This window comes from Erythranthe guttata, chromosome 8 (assembly GCF_056151865.1).
Source record: "Erythranthe guttata isolate IM_541 chromosome 8, IM_541, whole genome shotgun sequence".
NCBI classification, from domain to species: Eukaryota; Viridiplantae; Streptophyta; class Magnoliopsida; order Lamiales; family Phrymaceae; genus Erythranthe; species Erythranthe guttata.
The window spans coordinates 2,922,111-2,939,074 of NC_142540.1; the positions used below are offsets into that span (position 1 = coordinate 2,922,111).

The window sequence follows — 16,964 nt, forward strand, 5'->3', positions numbered from 1 at the left end:
TATTGTTCCAGCGTAATAATCTAAAATATAGTTCAAATTGATACTTTCGAATTTAAAATTCATTGTTGAATTATTTCATCCAAACGAAAATTTTAAAATTTTAAAAAGAAAGAAAGGAAAAAAGAGTTACACTATCTTACAAGAAAAACTATAGTTACAAACCATGATATACAACAGTTGCTGAAGAATTAATGGTACATTTTACTCTACCTAAGTATGAAAACATTATTCCCTTGTGTAAGAATGCCGAACGAAAAGGAATTGTTTCATACTACCAAGCCAAGCCGTCTTGTTCGGAGCTCTGCACACAGATATTACGCAGCAAATATAAATAGCCGAAGTTGGATAAAATATAAACACGGAAGCTTCAAAAAGTTTGAAATGGTTTTGAACTTCGAGGACTTATTATTATTTACAACCAAGACTAGCTAACTGTATACTAACCACTTTCAATTTGAGAATAACATTAATGAAACCTAAGTTACCTGTAAGAATTTCTCAATCGGAGTAAGTGCTCAAAGCAGCAACAACTAATCCTGTAGTCTCGAGAGTCGATGCCACATCAGGGTACCCTTTCCACGATGTATTAGTCTTGAGAGAAGGATACAGCCAACTTTTTACAGAAGATATAAACGAATGAGGATCGGGTTCTAGTATTGCTTCCCAATCCACCTGAACACCTTCCGGAATGTTCCCGGTGAACTCCATATTGGCGGCGAGAAAAAGTCCAAGCAACACAGCGAACCCAATTACAGCAGTGCCTCGAGATAGTGGCATGAAATTATACCTAAAAGACAGTAGTTTAAGCCTAAATCATACAACAGGACAATACTAAATCCAATGTGCTTAATTGTCATGCAATTTAACACAACCCTCACCAGTAATAGGTCATCCTTAAAATTGCCTCCCTCGCATTCTCAAGCAAATCAAAATCTGTTGTCCCGTAATTTTCACCACAATACGCATCACAGAGTGCCTGCACATATCTATATATATCAAAACGATGTTTCTGGATGTGCATAGAAGTTATGCAGATATGTGATGACATTTTGTGTAAGTTTAACAGGACAAAGAGGCTGCAAGCATTTAAATGGATACGAGGGTATTCAGGGCATATGAGCATTTACAAGGAGAAAAACAAGACTTTGTTAGAAGAATCCTGGATTAGATAAAGTCATAAAGCACATTGTTGCACTTCAGAAAGTAACCAAATTACAGCGACACTCGCATTTAATTATTTTCCATCCACAACAGCCTATGATTCTCGAGCTCAAGGTTCAGAAAGGGTGAAATATATGTTATACAAATCATTTTGTAAGTTAAAAAAAGATACAGGAAAAAGTTGAAGAAAGTTCAACTACTGACTGATTCAGAAGGAATTAATCGGAAGACATACCTCCCATGCTGAAGTCATTTCCAATTCAAAGTCATCCCATCTAGAAGGCGTACAAGGTGTTTTGATAGCAAAATCGTACCCCATCTGGTCCCTGGAAGGAGCAAATTAAACAATGAAAGGTTTCAAAAAGGGCAGTGAACAAATGAATTGGTATATGCTGTCAGTCAGCAGCTCCGGAAAAAGAGATGTAGCTTACGTTTTCTCAAGGGAGATCCTAGTTCCTTCAAGACGCTTTCTGAAATAAGAAACATGACCAGAGGGATCTAAGTAGGTGAATCCACACAATTCTCATACCATAAGATTGTTGTGTAAATAAAAGTTGATAGAATTCATAATGATGAATATTTAACACATAACTTACCCCTCAACTGTCATACTGTTGCACCTAGTAGCCAACCAAAAGTCTTCGCCCACAACTCTGTGAAGATCTGAGCAGGATTCTGCATTCATTACCTGCAAATTGAAAGTCAGGTTGTGATCACCTTTGAGATCACAAAACATAAAATCCCAAAAGAAGAATATGAAAATGATACTAATGTGTTCAAGAAGATAAGAAACAAGAAAAATAGTGCATGTATTGACAAGTCCGTGCCGCGAAAAAGTAGGAGAATAATAAATAATAATTGAAGTTAGCCCAAATCAAACAATATGATTCCATTGCTTTATAAGTTCTCAAACCCCCTAGGCATATATTGGAGCTTCTTCCTCAGATTTACTGTGATGAACAACCAATAACGTGAGGAGATCGTGCACACAAGACTGTTTCCCGAATACAAGTTTACATAACTTTGGAGTTGGAAGCACTAGAATTGTGCCATCTCAGAAAGAGTAACTCTCAGCATCAGTGCATTAAAATATATCCCCCAAAAATGAGAAACCGATTTTCCACTATGAAATGAAAAGTATCCACTTAAGGGTATTTTGCGCTGATGCAACAGTGTGTCTGCCGATAGAAAGTTTAAAAAAGGGAGCTACCTTGAGAGGGATTAGCAGAATCCATATGAATGAAAAACCAAAATGTAACATATTTGGCTTTGTATCTGTTAAAAAATGTAACTTACTTCTTGCAGTTTCCCATTTTCATAGAGATTGATGAGATGGTCCTTCTTGTTGTGCACATACTTATTCTCCTTTATTACAGCTTTGGTAACATTAAAAGTTCTGCAGATGAACAATTATTGAGCGAGTTTTGTCCCATAGTTTTTCATAAAGAGAGGATGACATTCTTTTTACAACATAGAAATTTTATTAAACTAATAAAGATTTCAACCGTATCTAAAAGTAACAGTATAGTTTTACCTCGGAAAATTTGGAAAATAGCGTACAACTTTGGCTTGCCCGAGAATAAGAGGGGTGTGTGATCCAAATCCAGAATTAAATTCCTCACTAAATAACAAGAAAGCACACTTATAAGCAATCAGCATATGTATATAAATATATATGTGTGTGTGTATATATATATATGTGTGTGTGTGTGTGTGTGTGTGTGTGTGTGTGTGTGTGTGTGTGTGTGTGTGTATATATATATATATATATAATATTATATTTAATAAATTGTCCTTATAATATGGCCTTACAACACATGCTACCCAACACACGCACCCGAAGGGGTTCGGACCCCCGACCTCCCATCAAAAATCACTATGGGAGAGGCTCCTGGTACCACTAGCATTTACACATATTTCTATTCTTTCGCATAGTAGATATTTAATTTACTTGCCACATTATTTATCACTAAGAAATAAATTGAAATAAATTCAAAACTTATCCAACCAATTTCCCATAACTTCCCAATTATAGTAGTCAATTCCCCCTAAGACCCTGCTTCAAAAGATTTCCTACCTAGATGTACTAAATGAACTAATATAAATACCTCAGCTTGTTAACCCAGACAATTGGGTCACATGGTTCAGAGATCTGTCTCCATTTGACAGCCAACGAGTAAATAGCGTGCCATGGCAATGAAGGACGTCCATATGGTTTATCTTCTACTGCACTATTAGTAGATGATTCTAGAAAACTGCTTGTGCTGCAACCGGCCCCACCTCTGTTAAAACTAGGAGGGTTGAGTTTTTCTTTTCTCCTGACTTTTTTCCCATGTTTTGATGCACCTTTAGTAGATATCTTCCATTCAGTTTGTAGAGAACGCCAAACCTTTACAACCTTTTGTGCAATCTCTATAGCAGCAAGGCCAGCCATTCGATACTGGAGAAGGTTCAAATAATAGGAGACCACCAAGAATTAATTTGAAGTCCATAATTTAGTCTAAATTACATATAGCTTTGTTAAATGCAACGAAAATATAAGTAGAAACATAAGCAAAGAAAATGAAATATAGACTCATTGGGCCCTAAAATGCCACATAAAAATCATATCTAAACTAATTATAGAAGATTATTACCGAATACTTTTTTTCTTATGAACCAGGCATGACTTCACAATAAAGTTTGAAACATATAAATGGAAATAATTTGCTTCACAATATATAAAAGGAAATAATTTGCTTTCAGATGCTGTACACTGATGATCAGGAAAAGCAAACAATATTTTGGCATTTCTTATTTTCACAATTCAACATAAGCTTCCTACCAAAACATTCTTATCAACAATCACCTGACGTCTGTTGGGCAGGAATCCAGGGCAATGGTACTGGATCTTCTTGCCGATAGAATCTGCAGCCTGTAAAAGAGCTGCCTTTTGCTTTGTGAGGGAGAATTCTTGCTTTTTCAGCTTTCCCTTTCTCAGAGAATCTCGCAGAGGGGGTTGCCTGTAAACTTTCTCACATACATTCTTAGGATGCAGCCTTTTACACCAATATTCCTAGAAAAAAGTAGGAAAGATAATTAAGAACAAGATAAAAAGCTACATCTCGCGTTAAAAAGATCAGTAATCTCAGTAATGAGCTATTTCGAACTCGAAGACCATAGTTTGCAAAACTGTCCATTCACCAATAATACACAATTTAGCACCAAGCCTTTTCCACAACTCTCCATTACACCAGTCCCCAGCTATTCTGCTACAAAATCAACTTCTTCTAGTCCAAATTCATCTCCAGAAAATCAAGCTATTTCATCAAGTAGCATAAACATCTACCGTGCACAACAGTCCACACACTCACTATTCCCAAATAAATGACCTTTTAACCTTTTCAGTCACGAAACTGGGTCAGCTAGGATGCACATTAGCAAACACTACCAAAACTACACTGAAAAGATGGCCTGATACTTTGATCCATATAGATATCTACCAGATAAAGTCAAGTTACATATATATATATATATATATATATATATATATATATATATATATATATATATATATATATATATATATATATATATATATATATATATATATATATATACATATATCCTTAATATTAATATATGTATTTACATCTACATATATGTAACCAATCCACAGTGGATGCAAATCCTCGTATCCTCTGGAAGTTTGCATCAGTAAAACAAAAAAAAAAACAATCTTCTGGCTTTAAAAATAGAAAACAATTATCATAAACCGGGAATCGCATGAATTATCTTAGCCAGACAACCGTGACAAGGGATACAGATTGATAACATAACCACCGGAAGTATAGAATAAAATGTTCTCTAGATGATGATGTTTTGGTGATTATGCCTTTGTATAATAGGCTAGGCAGACACTTACACGAATAAAAATTTATCATGTTAGTCCTGAGAAAATTAAATCCTTGCATAATACAAAAAAAGTTGAGGAACAATGCAAGTGTAATGACATAGACACAGTACAGGGAGCATGGAGTTATCATTCATATTTTACCTTAAAGAGGGGATCTATATCTCCGTCAAGGTCAAACCAAGAAAATTCAGTATTGAACTTTGAAGCTGTGTATAATGCAATTTCTTTCTGCAAGACAAAATTGAAGAGAAAGATGACAGTCAACTTCTTACACTCGAACATGGTGCCTGGATGATCTAATGATACAACATCATGATGATGAATACAATTACGCTTATCTGGTCAATGAAGAAAAAGGGTACGAGTATCATGAATAAGAGTTTAACTTAGCTGTGTCAACAACCTATTTGAAATTTAAATTGTACAGTTCAAGTATCTGTACCAATAGTACTTGGGAATGACAAAGCACCCTTGAACTTCAGTAATTTTCATTTATAGTATGATGCAAAATACAACCGCAATTAAGCCAGAAATGACACAAGCAAAGAAAAACGATCAAGAAAATCAGGATAAAATGCCGGTTAAATTGTCTTTGCTGGTTTAGAATAATAATAAAATCACAAGATCAACAATTTTGCATCCATGGCCGAAACTTGGCGTGAAGGCGATATGGTTTCAGTACAGTGAACCCAACATCAATTACCACTAGCTAAGAGGATCTAAATCAACCAAGAGTAGAGAAATCTAAGTTTAGCAAAACTGGTAAAGAATTCAACTTTCAGGCTTATATATCTTTCTCTCTCTCTTGGCATATTTGTCTCGCTGCTACCTATTCATCAAATTTCTTCTGAACACATCCAAATTCCTACATTAAACCCAACTAATCACAGCCAACTCAATTGAGAAAAAAAATTAGAATCTAGCTCAGAAAAGTCTTTTCCAAATTTTGGAACTTTCGAGCTTTAACTAATAATTAATTCTCAAGTCTAACCACTGTATCCAAAATGTACTTGATGAACACCAATACAATATTCTAGATATAAAGGGGAACTCTCTGAGTCATTACTGTATGAGGAACCAAGGTAGATCTGCAAAAGGTAGAATCAGCTATTTTATCGCAAAAATATGGACTGACTCTCAAGTTCCATTACAAAGCATGACTAACCCAGATAAACTAGCAATAAGGCTTATTCGTACAGCCAATGATAGCTTGTACAACGATATTTTAACTTCGCGAGGAAGCAGAAAAAGTAGATTGTATGTTTAATAAAAAATATACAAAATGACTGCGCCATCAAACACTCGTTGGAATCATGTCATCATATATTGAACAATAAAAAACCTGATAGAAGGCTAAGCATTGGAGTGCAAATTTTTCCATTGAATCCAATTCGAGATCCAACGCTGCGTCATAATCTTTAACCTGCATCGTGGCATCGATCAATTGAAGATACTCTACAAACCAAACTCTTGTATCTGTAAAACATATAGAGAGTGGGGGCAAAAAGGCGAAAAAAAATAAGAAAAAATCTGATACCGCCTCTTTAAATTCTCCAATGGCGTGATAACAAGAAGCTCTTAAATATAGACTTTCAATGCTCGAACTATCAATACTTAATCCAATTGATAATTCCTTGATGGCGTTCCTGATACAGAAGAAGCTACCAGTTAGAAACTCAAGTAGATGAATTAATTCTTAGAGATACAATCATGTGAAACGTAATGTTTTAAAAGACAAAGTTGTTTGATGAGACGCCTCACATATTTATAGGTAGGGGATATATTTCTTAATAAATAATTCTTAAACCATAAAACAACGTTCGTAAAAATAAGTTAATAAATTGCACGAATGATAGGAAAAAAATTGAATGAAAACTTCAAATGCAGCAAGCACGCACAGCATAAAAAAGAAGAGATAGTTGCAGTTCTCGAGACAATAAAACATAGTGGAAAATTTGTTACTAAATATTGATGAATAAAGGTTATGGATATTCTAGCTTCATATTTATGACTATCTTGAATATAGTAACTTCGAACATTTACCTGTGCTCTCCCGTCCCGTGTAGAAGCATCCCGTGCAGGTGATATGCTTTGGCAAACCTAAATGCATCAGTAGGACTACAATTAAAATCTCCAGATTACAGATAGCATAAACAATTAATTGAACCTTGTAATATTTTATGTTCCACTATAACCCCAATTTCCATGTTACAAGTAAACCCAAAAATTACATAAGCATTCACTTCTAAACCATCAGTAATCAAACATTTCTTACTTCCATATCCTTGAACAGAATATAGAAGGATATAAACAAAAAGATATCATATCCGTAATGTATACCTTCCATCAATTTTTAGAATCTCACGAATGCATTGTAGAGCCCTTTCTCCATTTGCGACGTCTTGATAGAACTGTCGAAAGATCGAAATATTATTCACAGTTCTTGTTAAACTAACTTCATAGATTAATGCACATCTTGCAATCATGAGCCAATACTGCATGTTATCACATCATAAATCCTCTACATCAAACCACTAAAGTTTATTGGATATCTAAGGCCTTGTCTGATTCTTGTGATAGGAAACTACTCGTGCCTTGTTCAATGTTAGTTCTCATGTTGTGGTTTGTATTAGATCTTTGGAATAGTCATAGAAATGTGGCTAATTACAGAATCAAATGTGCTATGCGTTTTATTTGCCAATCAATTTCCTAGGCGCATTCTAACTCACCAGAATTTTTGTCTAGCCATCACACCATTCTTCCAAATATACAAAATAAATGGGTGAGTTGACCATAAAAATTAGATTACCTCTCATTTGAAATGTTATAATTGAAAACTATGTTTGATTTTGTCAAAGAATAACATCACTGCTCTCGATTGAAATAGATAAATTAACTTCAAAGTTCAAGCATATATACCTAAACTCATGGGAGGACAACTTCTAGATGATTTAAATAATTTGGGAGTTTGAATATGTACATAAAGTGAACAGACTGTAATTGGTATTGACATCAATAAAGTCCTCTCACCAAATAAGGGTACAACTTCATCACAAAATAAAAGGAAGATAAATCCCTTCGCTGCCAGACAATTATGGACATAGTTCTAAGAACAAATGGGTTGTGACGACTTCAGAAGGAAATTATTTGTGCAATTTTTATGTTTCCTCACTACGTTGTGGAAAATCGCCAAGTAATTTCATTGGTCATTTTCAGAAAAGCTGTTAGAATGTACATATTCGTCCACATTAAACTCAAACTTCAGGGCAAAGTCCCAAAAATAAATCCCACTTCAATTTTTGAGCCTCTAAGGAAGCAGATCGAATTTCTGGGAATGCACGCAAGTAACTTAAAAGAGACAAAACAAACAGATATAAAGAGATAGAGGATAAGACCAGCAAAATCCAGAAGAAGGAGAACCTTTACCAACCTACTACTCCATACACCTCCATCCCAAGCATATGTTTCCATCTTTTATTTTTAGGTGGTTTGAAATAAGTTCATATTTGTTATTCCTATAGTTTCTAGAATTTGATGCCATATCGCTTTAGGATCCAACCGTTGGATATACAAATGCAAGAAATATTATTTTAAAAAAGAAAGGATAAGTTAGTTTCCACTATTCAATTAACACTAGCATGCAAGAGAACACCGTGCTACTTCTTTGAGCCACAAAAAAACATTGTTATATACAAGGCAAAGCATTCTTTAGAGCAATGAATGTGAAGCAGGTGATACATCAAACTCTATGGCAGGATACCTGAGTTAGATGAGTCCAAGCCTCAAGGAAACTTTTATCTATTTGGATAGCTTTCATATGTGCCTCTTCTGCCTTTCTATATTCACCAAGAGAAGATAGAGCCAAACCCTGAGAGAGCCAAAATTCAGCAAGTAATTCTCTGTGGTCTTTTTATATAAGCATATTAACTTCATCCAGTTGTTCCTGAATAAAGCTTAGCAGTTTGGCTCACCAAGTAGGTATATGCAGATTTGTTATCCACATCAACTTTTACGCATGCTGACAAGTCTTCGACAGCAGCTTTGTAATCCTTAAACTTGTAATTTACAATTCCTGCATAAATTTTGGTAATGTGATCATATATGTAACCAGATCACTAAACAAAGCACCGGAAAGGCAGAAATTTTGGTAATGTGATCATATATGAATCTCACATTGTTTATATCCAGTTTGCCTTACGGATCATGTGGAAGGTTTTATTTTCCTAGTTCTTAAGTTGTCTAAACTTTCTAATTTCACCAATTCAGGCACAATCCGCTGAGTATTCAGGGTTGAGTTCATATCAAAAGAATACAGAGACTGTCGGTAGCAGAAAACAAATTGTCTTCTAAACTATCTAATATCTACTGCTTTAGTGAAGTTTATACACCAATATTTTCAAACCCACAGACAAATATACCTGCATTTGTGTATGCGTATAGTAAACAAAATAGTAGTTGTTTTTATCTTGACTAATCATCCTCCTAGAATGGAAAAAGAACGGCACAATGGATTGCAAGAAATCATTAACAAATATGTTATCATTGAAATATACTGATTTCATTTTCTATTTCGAACTCTAACATGATATCTCGGGCTCGTAAGGACAACATTTCACCTGGCATGCAAAATTCTGTCATATGTCTAGATCATGCAAATCCAATTAGCCCACACATGCATAGGTAGCAAGGAAGTAATTGGTGATTCTGGGTAAGTACCTATAAATCTTGATGCTAAATGAAAATAATATTTTTTTATAATAATTCAACTACCTCTTTCATGCAATATGTCAGATGAGTTTGGTTCGAACTCCATTGCTTTTGTCAAGTCAGCAATTGCCTGGAAAGTGGAAACAAGAATCTAATTAGACATAAATTGTATATAAATCTATACATGCACCAATTTACTTTTCATATGGGGAACCTGTAGACCTAGGAAACTACAGACGAAATGAGAATGCTACACCATATAATAGTAAATTACAGTAACAAATTTGCCAAGTGGTAGGTTCTTCCATCATTTGCTCCTGCTCTTCTGTCTGATCCAGTCACTCACTACCCTCATTTCCATCTCCTTCCCACTCCTCTTTCACTTACTACATCCACTGCACTGACTATGTAAATAGCCACTCATTACCTACTCAGTATATTGCCAACTATTTCCTTCCACCTCCGCTTAAACCACCAAGGATAACAACATAAAAAGTATCTAATCAAGTTAATTCTGAAAAGTGAAATTTGTTCTCCTAAAAAGCAAGTAAATCGAATCTATGTTCAACTCATATTTAAGTGCAGCAAACTATTGTGAGAATGACTTGGTAGATCAAAGACCATGTTTGCAACAGCCACATGTGATGCACATGAAAAGACCATTTTAGAAAGAGAACATGTGAATGTTGCATGTAAAAAGACTACTTATACTGAATTTCCCAAATTTATGCTGCATATAAGTCACTCTTCTGAATAAAGTAGGTATAAAATCTGTTGATTTTCCAGCTCGGATTACTTCAGAAAATGACAGGGGAAAACCCTGAGTACACTCCTGAGTTTCCACAGGAGAGCCATGGTAAATTTGATCAATAAATGGCTGAAATTTTTAATTGAGGTTGTGGTTTGATTTTTGATTTACAATTAGGGGTTCTCTGGGAAATTAAATCTGATTAGTAGTTATTCATCCGTACATTGTGATCTCTTAAGATTGTTCTGAGGGGCTGTTCGAGGTAGACAGGTACCTGAGGGTTAGTTGATCTTGTAATATATTGAGGATATATACAACTCTTAAGGGAAAATAAAAACTTTTGCAGAATAGACGAACTTCAAAAAATTTAAGAACCCCTATTGCACTAAAAACTAGACTAAATCGCAATGCAGCAGAAAACCAACCAAAATAAACTCAAACAAAATAAATAATTAACATATGGCAGGAAACATAAATAAATAAACACCTTAGCAGATTCTCCCAAGGCTGCTCGAGCTTGCCCCCTGCGTTTCCAAGCCTCACCTGCTGATGGGTTTGATTGTATTGCCTATTCAAAATAACCATGTTTGACTTCCATCATCCAAGATTCCACATACTCTCCACACAAAGGATCATTGGAGCATTACCTTTGTAAAATCAGCAATAGCAGCATGTAGTTCTCGTTGAAATGCATATGCCGTTCCCCTTCCGATCAAGGCCTCGGGGTAATCGGGCTCTTCTTGTAGTATCTGACATATAAATAAAAATAAAAAGATGAAGTTCTGTGAAACAAAAGATTGTCAAAAGTATTTGCGAACCAAGTGGCATGAAGGAAAATTGGGGATTGAAGAAAAAGTGTAGAAAGTGAATAATATCAACCTTGTCAAAAATGGATATAGCATAAGCATATTTTCCATCATTAACCTGCGAAGGAAGATAGCATCATCTTGACATTGTGAAAACTCACCATATAAATTCATAAAAAAGTAATAATATGTCAGGCGAAGGATTTGAATGCGTAATGCTTGGAACATTACAACCTTAAACGAAGTCATCACCAGGATAATATTTTTTTTCTTAAAGGTAAACCCTAAGAAGTAATCTAAAATAGACAATCATTGTGCCAGTAGTCACTTGTTGATAAGATTCCTGCACTAGCATTGCTATATAAATCGGAGATGAGCTAACTGGAAATTAGACACATCAAACAGAAAACCATTTTGTAATGAGAAAAGGATGAGAACTTACATGACACGAAATACTAAAAGGAAAGGAAGCAAATCATTGGAAAACCCAAAAACTTGAAACTCAAGCTCACCATTTTAAGATATCGACGATGAACCAGAAAAGTTCACTGTCATCTGTGAACTTCTGGCAGCTCTAGAACAATTGATTATGATGTTAACCATGAAATAAAGAAAAACAGACGAAACTTAACCTGTGCAATTCCCCTTGATAATCTGAAATCCACATTAATTGACTTGCTCTTTGATATCCTAGCAACGCAAAATTTTTTGCTCCTGTTGGCCTCATCCATTAATTCATTGTGAATATCTGATAAGCTAAATGAATCACTGCATATATCAGGAAAATCACTAGATTCACCATAAACCATAGATGAACCAGTGCCTGATTCAGATGAATCATCCAATACAGACTTCCCCATCAACTTGGTGTGCGTCACATTAGTTTCAGTTGGATGACTTTCATCTTTTTGGTTTGGTTGACTGTCAAGAACACTTTCTCCTCGGACATCAGTACTCGATCCATTTTGTAACTTGTTGTGAGCCTCGATTTGCTTGCTTAACTTGCTGCTTGGTTGACTCTTTCCATTTGATTTCACATGGTTGTCAGATATTTCACTCGATCTGGAAACAACAGATCCACGTGCAGGAAAGGACAACTCAGAGGACTCCATCGTACCATTCTGACAGGAGCCATTTTCTTTAGCAATTTTCAAGAGATCTTCCAGCTCCAGGAGCTGTTTCAAATCCGCAGACTGACAAACAGCATGCTCGTATCCTTGCTCCAAAACTGAAAGAGCTTCCTCTTTCCTTCCCAGAGAAGAGAATGCACGACCTACAAGATATATATTCAGAACGACTCAACAGCATTCTATATTAAATAGACCTCAAGGAGAAGTCATTTGGGAATTATAACGAGGAAATTAATCAGGTCAGGATTGAGTGATGATTTAAGTGAAGAGTCACAAACTACATTCGTCATTCGCAGCAAACACGTACAAGAACTCCTATGTTTTCATCGGGTTCAAGAGCATGATTCTTCTCATCAATGGATATTTAAGACATAGGACGATATGATTCCTACAAAATCTTAGCGCATTAAAGTCCTAAGACATATGCTCCATATCCTCTGAATATAGGACTTGAAGCTTAACTGATAGATCAATATGGCACCCAGTTCTGAAATTATTTGTACTATACAATTTTCTAAGGGGAAGTCCCGAGTAAAGTAAATGTATGCCTTTTTACAATTCATCCAGTGATTCAATGTGAATTCCATCCAGGCAAAACTTAACTCCAGGTACGACATCATATCCTTGACAGACTACAATGGACATTTTTCGAGGGAATGTCCAAAAATATCCATGTGTCAATCAAAACATAAGCCATATGTTAAATATCATAGTACGTGTTCAAAGAGATCTTCAACTGAGGTACACTAGAAATCGACCTTGTGGGCAGTATTGGTGGGACTCTAGTCTCTATATATAGATCATGCAAGTAAAAGAGAGGTAGTGACATTTATTAACTCAAAAATGATCTAGAAATAAGTAGAAAGTGATTGACAGGTGCGATGGTTTCAATTACAAGTGGAGAAGGGGATTGAGCCTCATATTTTCACTCATGAGAAGTGTCCAAGAACTTACCTAGTCATGTTTTCCAAATAACTTTGAACTTTGAAATTAACTTTGACAGACAATTAAATTTGATATCATTTCAAACGATGTTCAGACACTTATCTCCAAGAAATATGAAGAATTCATGCATGTGAATTTTCAAGTTTTCTCGATCATTTGTTCCACATTAAAAAAGTAGATCTAATTAACTCATATCCAATCAAAATGACCGACAATATAAAGACTAAAATAGAACACACACACACAAAAAAAAAAATACAACTAATCTCAATTTGTGCAAAAGTTTCAACATAATTCTATTTTGGAAAAAACAAAATGTGAAACAATTTTTCACTACCGATACAGAATTCTGAATTGCTTTCAACCTGTAAATAAGTAAAATCACTGATGTCAAGTATAGTTAATAATACATCAACGACGTATCCTCTGCCGGTAAACGGAACATTCGGAATTGTAAATATAATGACTAAATTTCGAGTTAATTGAGTTCCATTCTAGTTGCAGATGATCATACATCAAAATAAAGAACTCCGAGGACAAAAGAAAGAAAAAAAAAATCGGCCTTCTAGTGCATTCACGAAACTTATATTGCACAACCAGGTCTTACTAAGAAATGCCTACATTTATGATTTACCCCATTAGCAATGGTCGATCAAGATAACACAAATAAATAAACATACAAAACAAAACAAAGTCTAAGGTCAGTAAACTTGCAAAGAGCGAGTCCAGTAAAACATCATATTTATCCTCTTTGACTATGAGTTGCATTAGTGGAGAAAAAAACGGTGCAAAAAATATGATAAATAACGATACAGTTATGCAAAAAAACTCCTAATCCGACAGTCGACTCCGCTAATTTTCTTTTTCGACATGATTTGAAGATTAGTTGACTTCAGTTTCTAATAATCGTCCCGCTAAAACCAATGTGATTCTAATGACTAGATTCAGTTTCGCATCAAGGGAAGAGAACTCGTAAACAGAAGTAGAGAAAACAAAAATGAGAGGCCACCTTTCAGAATATAGGCCTGGAGAAGCTTAGGATCAAGCTGCAACGCCTTATTGCAGTCCTTAATAACATGCTTGTGCAACTCCAATTGGCTATAGCAAAAGGCTCGATTGCTGATAAAAAAATTAACAGCACAAAATACAACACCGAAAATCAATCAGTCAGATCAAAACAACGAATTAAATCCAAAACATCATAACCTCAAATCCGAATTTGAATTTACCACAGGTCCTGAACGCCGCATGACTGGGAGAGGAGTGAATCGAGAACTCGGATAGCCTTTGACCAATCCTTGGAGCTGCAGAGCTTGGCGAGCTCAATTCGCTCCGCCACCGCCGGCGCCGGCGCCATTTGGAGAGAAATCAATAGAGGAGAAGAAAATTAGAGGGAAATGGTGCAGGAGAAGATAACAGGATTGGAGGCGCGTTTGCTAATTGGTTATTTAAGAGTTCCTTTGCTTGTGATTTGGGCGACCAGACTCGGAAGAGAGAGAGAGAGAGATTTTCTTTTAGGAATTCACACAAACGGGCAATTTCATGGAATGGGAAAGCACGTGCAAAGGGGGTCTTCACGGGGGCATTTGTGTAACTTGCGTTCGTACTACTGAACTAGTTCCACCACTTGTTTACCCTCTCAGTCCCACTCCACGCGACAAAGCACCGCGTACCAACAGTGATGAACATATATGCTAATTATTAGAGTAAACTGCAAAAACTACCCCTGTGTAATCTCGAAATAGCAAAAAACCCCCTGTGATAAATAAACTAGCAAAAACCTCCCCTGTGAAATTATTTAAATAGCAAAAACCCCCCTATGGAACTATTTGAGGGTTGACTTGATATAAAAAGACACAAATACCCCTGGAGTCTTGCAATTAATAAATTCTTATATTTTATAAATATTTTAATTATTTTATTTAAAAAATAATCAATTTAGTTGTTTACTATTTTTTTTAATTTCTAAACAAATAAATTAAAAAGAATAAATATACATATAATATGTATATATATAAATACATTTTGAGGGACAATTTTGTCATTTCAAGTCTAAAAATCAGCTAGGGGGGATTCTGCCTTTGACTAAATTTCACAGGGGGGTTTTTGCTAGTTTATTTATCACAGGGGGGTTTTTGCTATTTCGAGATAACACAGGGGTAGTATTTGCAGTTTACTCTAATTATTAAATAGGGGAAATATGCAATCCCCCCCTCAAATGGAAAATATTATGAGTAAAACCCAATTGACTTTTAAGACTTTTGCACAAACCCACATCCCAAACTTAATTAGTGAAACCCCCTCAATTAAACATAATAAGACATAAGTACCCTTATTAACAGTTTTTTATAATAAATCAAATATTTAATCACGATATCTTTCCATAACCGTTTCCCTTTATTATAGGCGGACGTGATTCTCCATTTCTCCTTGATATACAGACGTGAGTTCAGTCGAGATTAGGTGAGAATAGAGATTCCGTCGCCGTTCAACCCTTTTGTGTTCGTTGCCGGAGTAAAAATGTGTTTGAAGGTCAGAGGTTTTGCTTTAATTTTGTTGGTTTCGTAAATGGAGCTGGGTTGTAGTGTGTGTATGTAGAACCGATTTTTTATTGTTTCTTTTTTGGGTCATCTTAATTGGTGTAAAGGATCGTTAGTCATTGAAAAATTTATTACGTTTTACAAATAGTCGGAATTGTTTTTCTTAATGAGCAGAGATTGGTCGTATTCGTATGCTCTGCACAATTTCTAATGATCTCATATTGTAATTATTTCGTCTGGTGCTAAATTAAAAATAAGTTGACAATATTATAAGAAGATTTGTGGGGCATTAATTAATTGCTGATTAGTATTACATTAAAAACCAAGTGATGAATTTGACCTTTAAATTGGATGTTGGATGTGTTTGACAGGTGAATATTCCTACCTAGCCAAAGATCAGAAATTGTTCAGAGCAAAATGTATGAGTTTGTGTCGTCGAGTTGTATCTAATTTCATTTTATCTCGATTTACAGAATAGTCACATAATAATCATATTCTTACTGTTCTGTTAATAATTAATATGACTATTGTTGACTCACTCGATTAGTGATTTTATGAATTTCTTGTTTGTTCCCCACTCTCTCTTTCATTCACCGTCGTTGTCGTCGCCTCCACCTCCTTCCCTTTCGTTATTTTCGATTTTTTTGTTTTTTTTGCTCTCCAGATCTGAAGCATAAGCATTAACGTGACTATAGTCTGGTTCGAATATGACTATTGCTGATTCACTCGATTAGTGATTTATTAATTTTCTCGTGTTCGTTGTCTCTCTCGATTTCTCTCTCTTTACACTACCGTTGTCGTCGACTCCCATCCCTCTCTCTAGTTATTTTTCTATCTTTATTCATGTATTTTTCGATTTTTTTCTCAGATCTGAACAGTAGCAGTAACATGACTATAGTCATATCCGAATATGACTATAGTCATATTTATGTATTTTTCGAACATGACTATTGTTGAATATGTTCTATCTTCTCGTTTTCAAGTTGACTTCGAGTTAGTAGATTCAAATTGTGACTTTTTGTGTGGATGTTG

General features: G+C 35.2%; 1 protein-coding gene across 1 annotated transcript; it reads right to left on the reverse strand.

The window, feature by feature from the left end:
* Positions 1-16: 16 nt before the first annotated feature.
* On the reverse strand, positions 17-15,061 carry SRFR1 (Tetratricopeptide repeat (TPR)-like superfamily protein). Its single transcript, XM_012998371.2, has 24 exons — positions 14,622-15,061; positions 14,402-14,511; positions 11,950-12,590; positions 11,391-11,435; positions 11,159-11,260; positions 10,999-11,079; positions 9,827-9,893; positions 9,028-9,128; positions 8,817-8,924; positions 7,397-7,467; positions 7,100-7,156; positions 6,594-6,702; positions 6,399-6,479; positions 5,198-5,284; positions 4,010-4,216; positions 3,270-3,601; positions 2,696-2,782; positions 2,458-2,557; positions 1,758-1,849; positions 1,593-1,631; positions 1,397-1,487; positions 879-976; positions 486-787; positions 17-301 (listed from the first exon to the last, which is right to left on the reverse strand). Exons 1-23 carry the CDS (start codon positions 14,747-14,749, stop codon positions 499-501), a joined length of 3,123 nt encoding a protein of 1,040 aa, XP_012853825.2. The 5' UTR covers positions 14,750-15,061; the 3' UTR covers positions 17-301; positions 486-498.
* Positions 15,062-16,964: the final 1,903 nt, after the last annotated feature.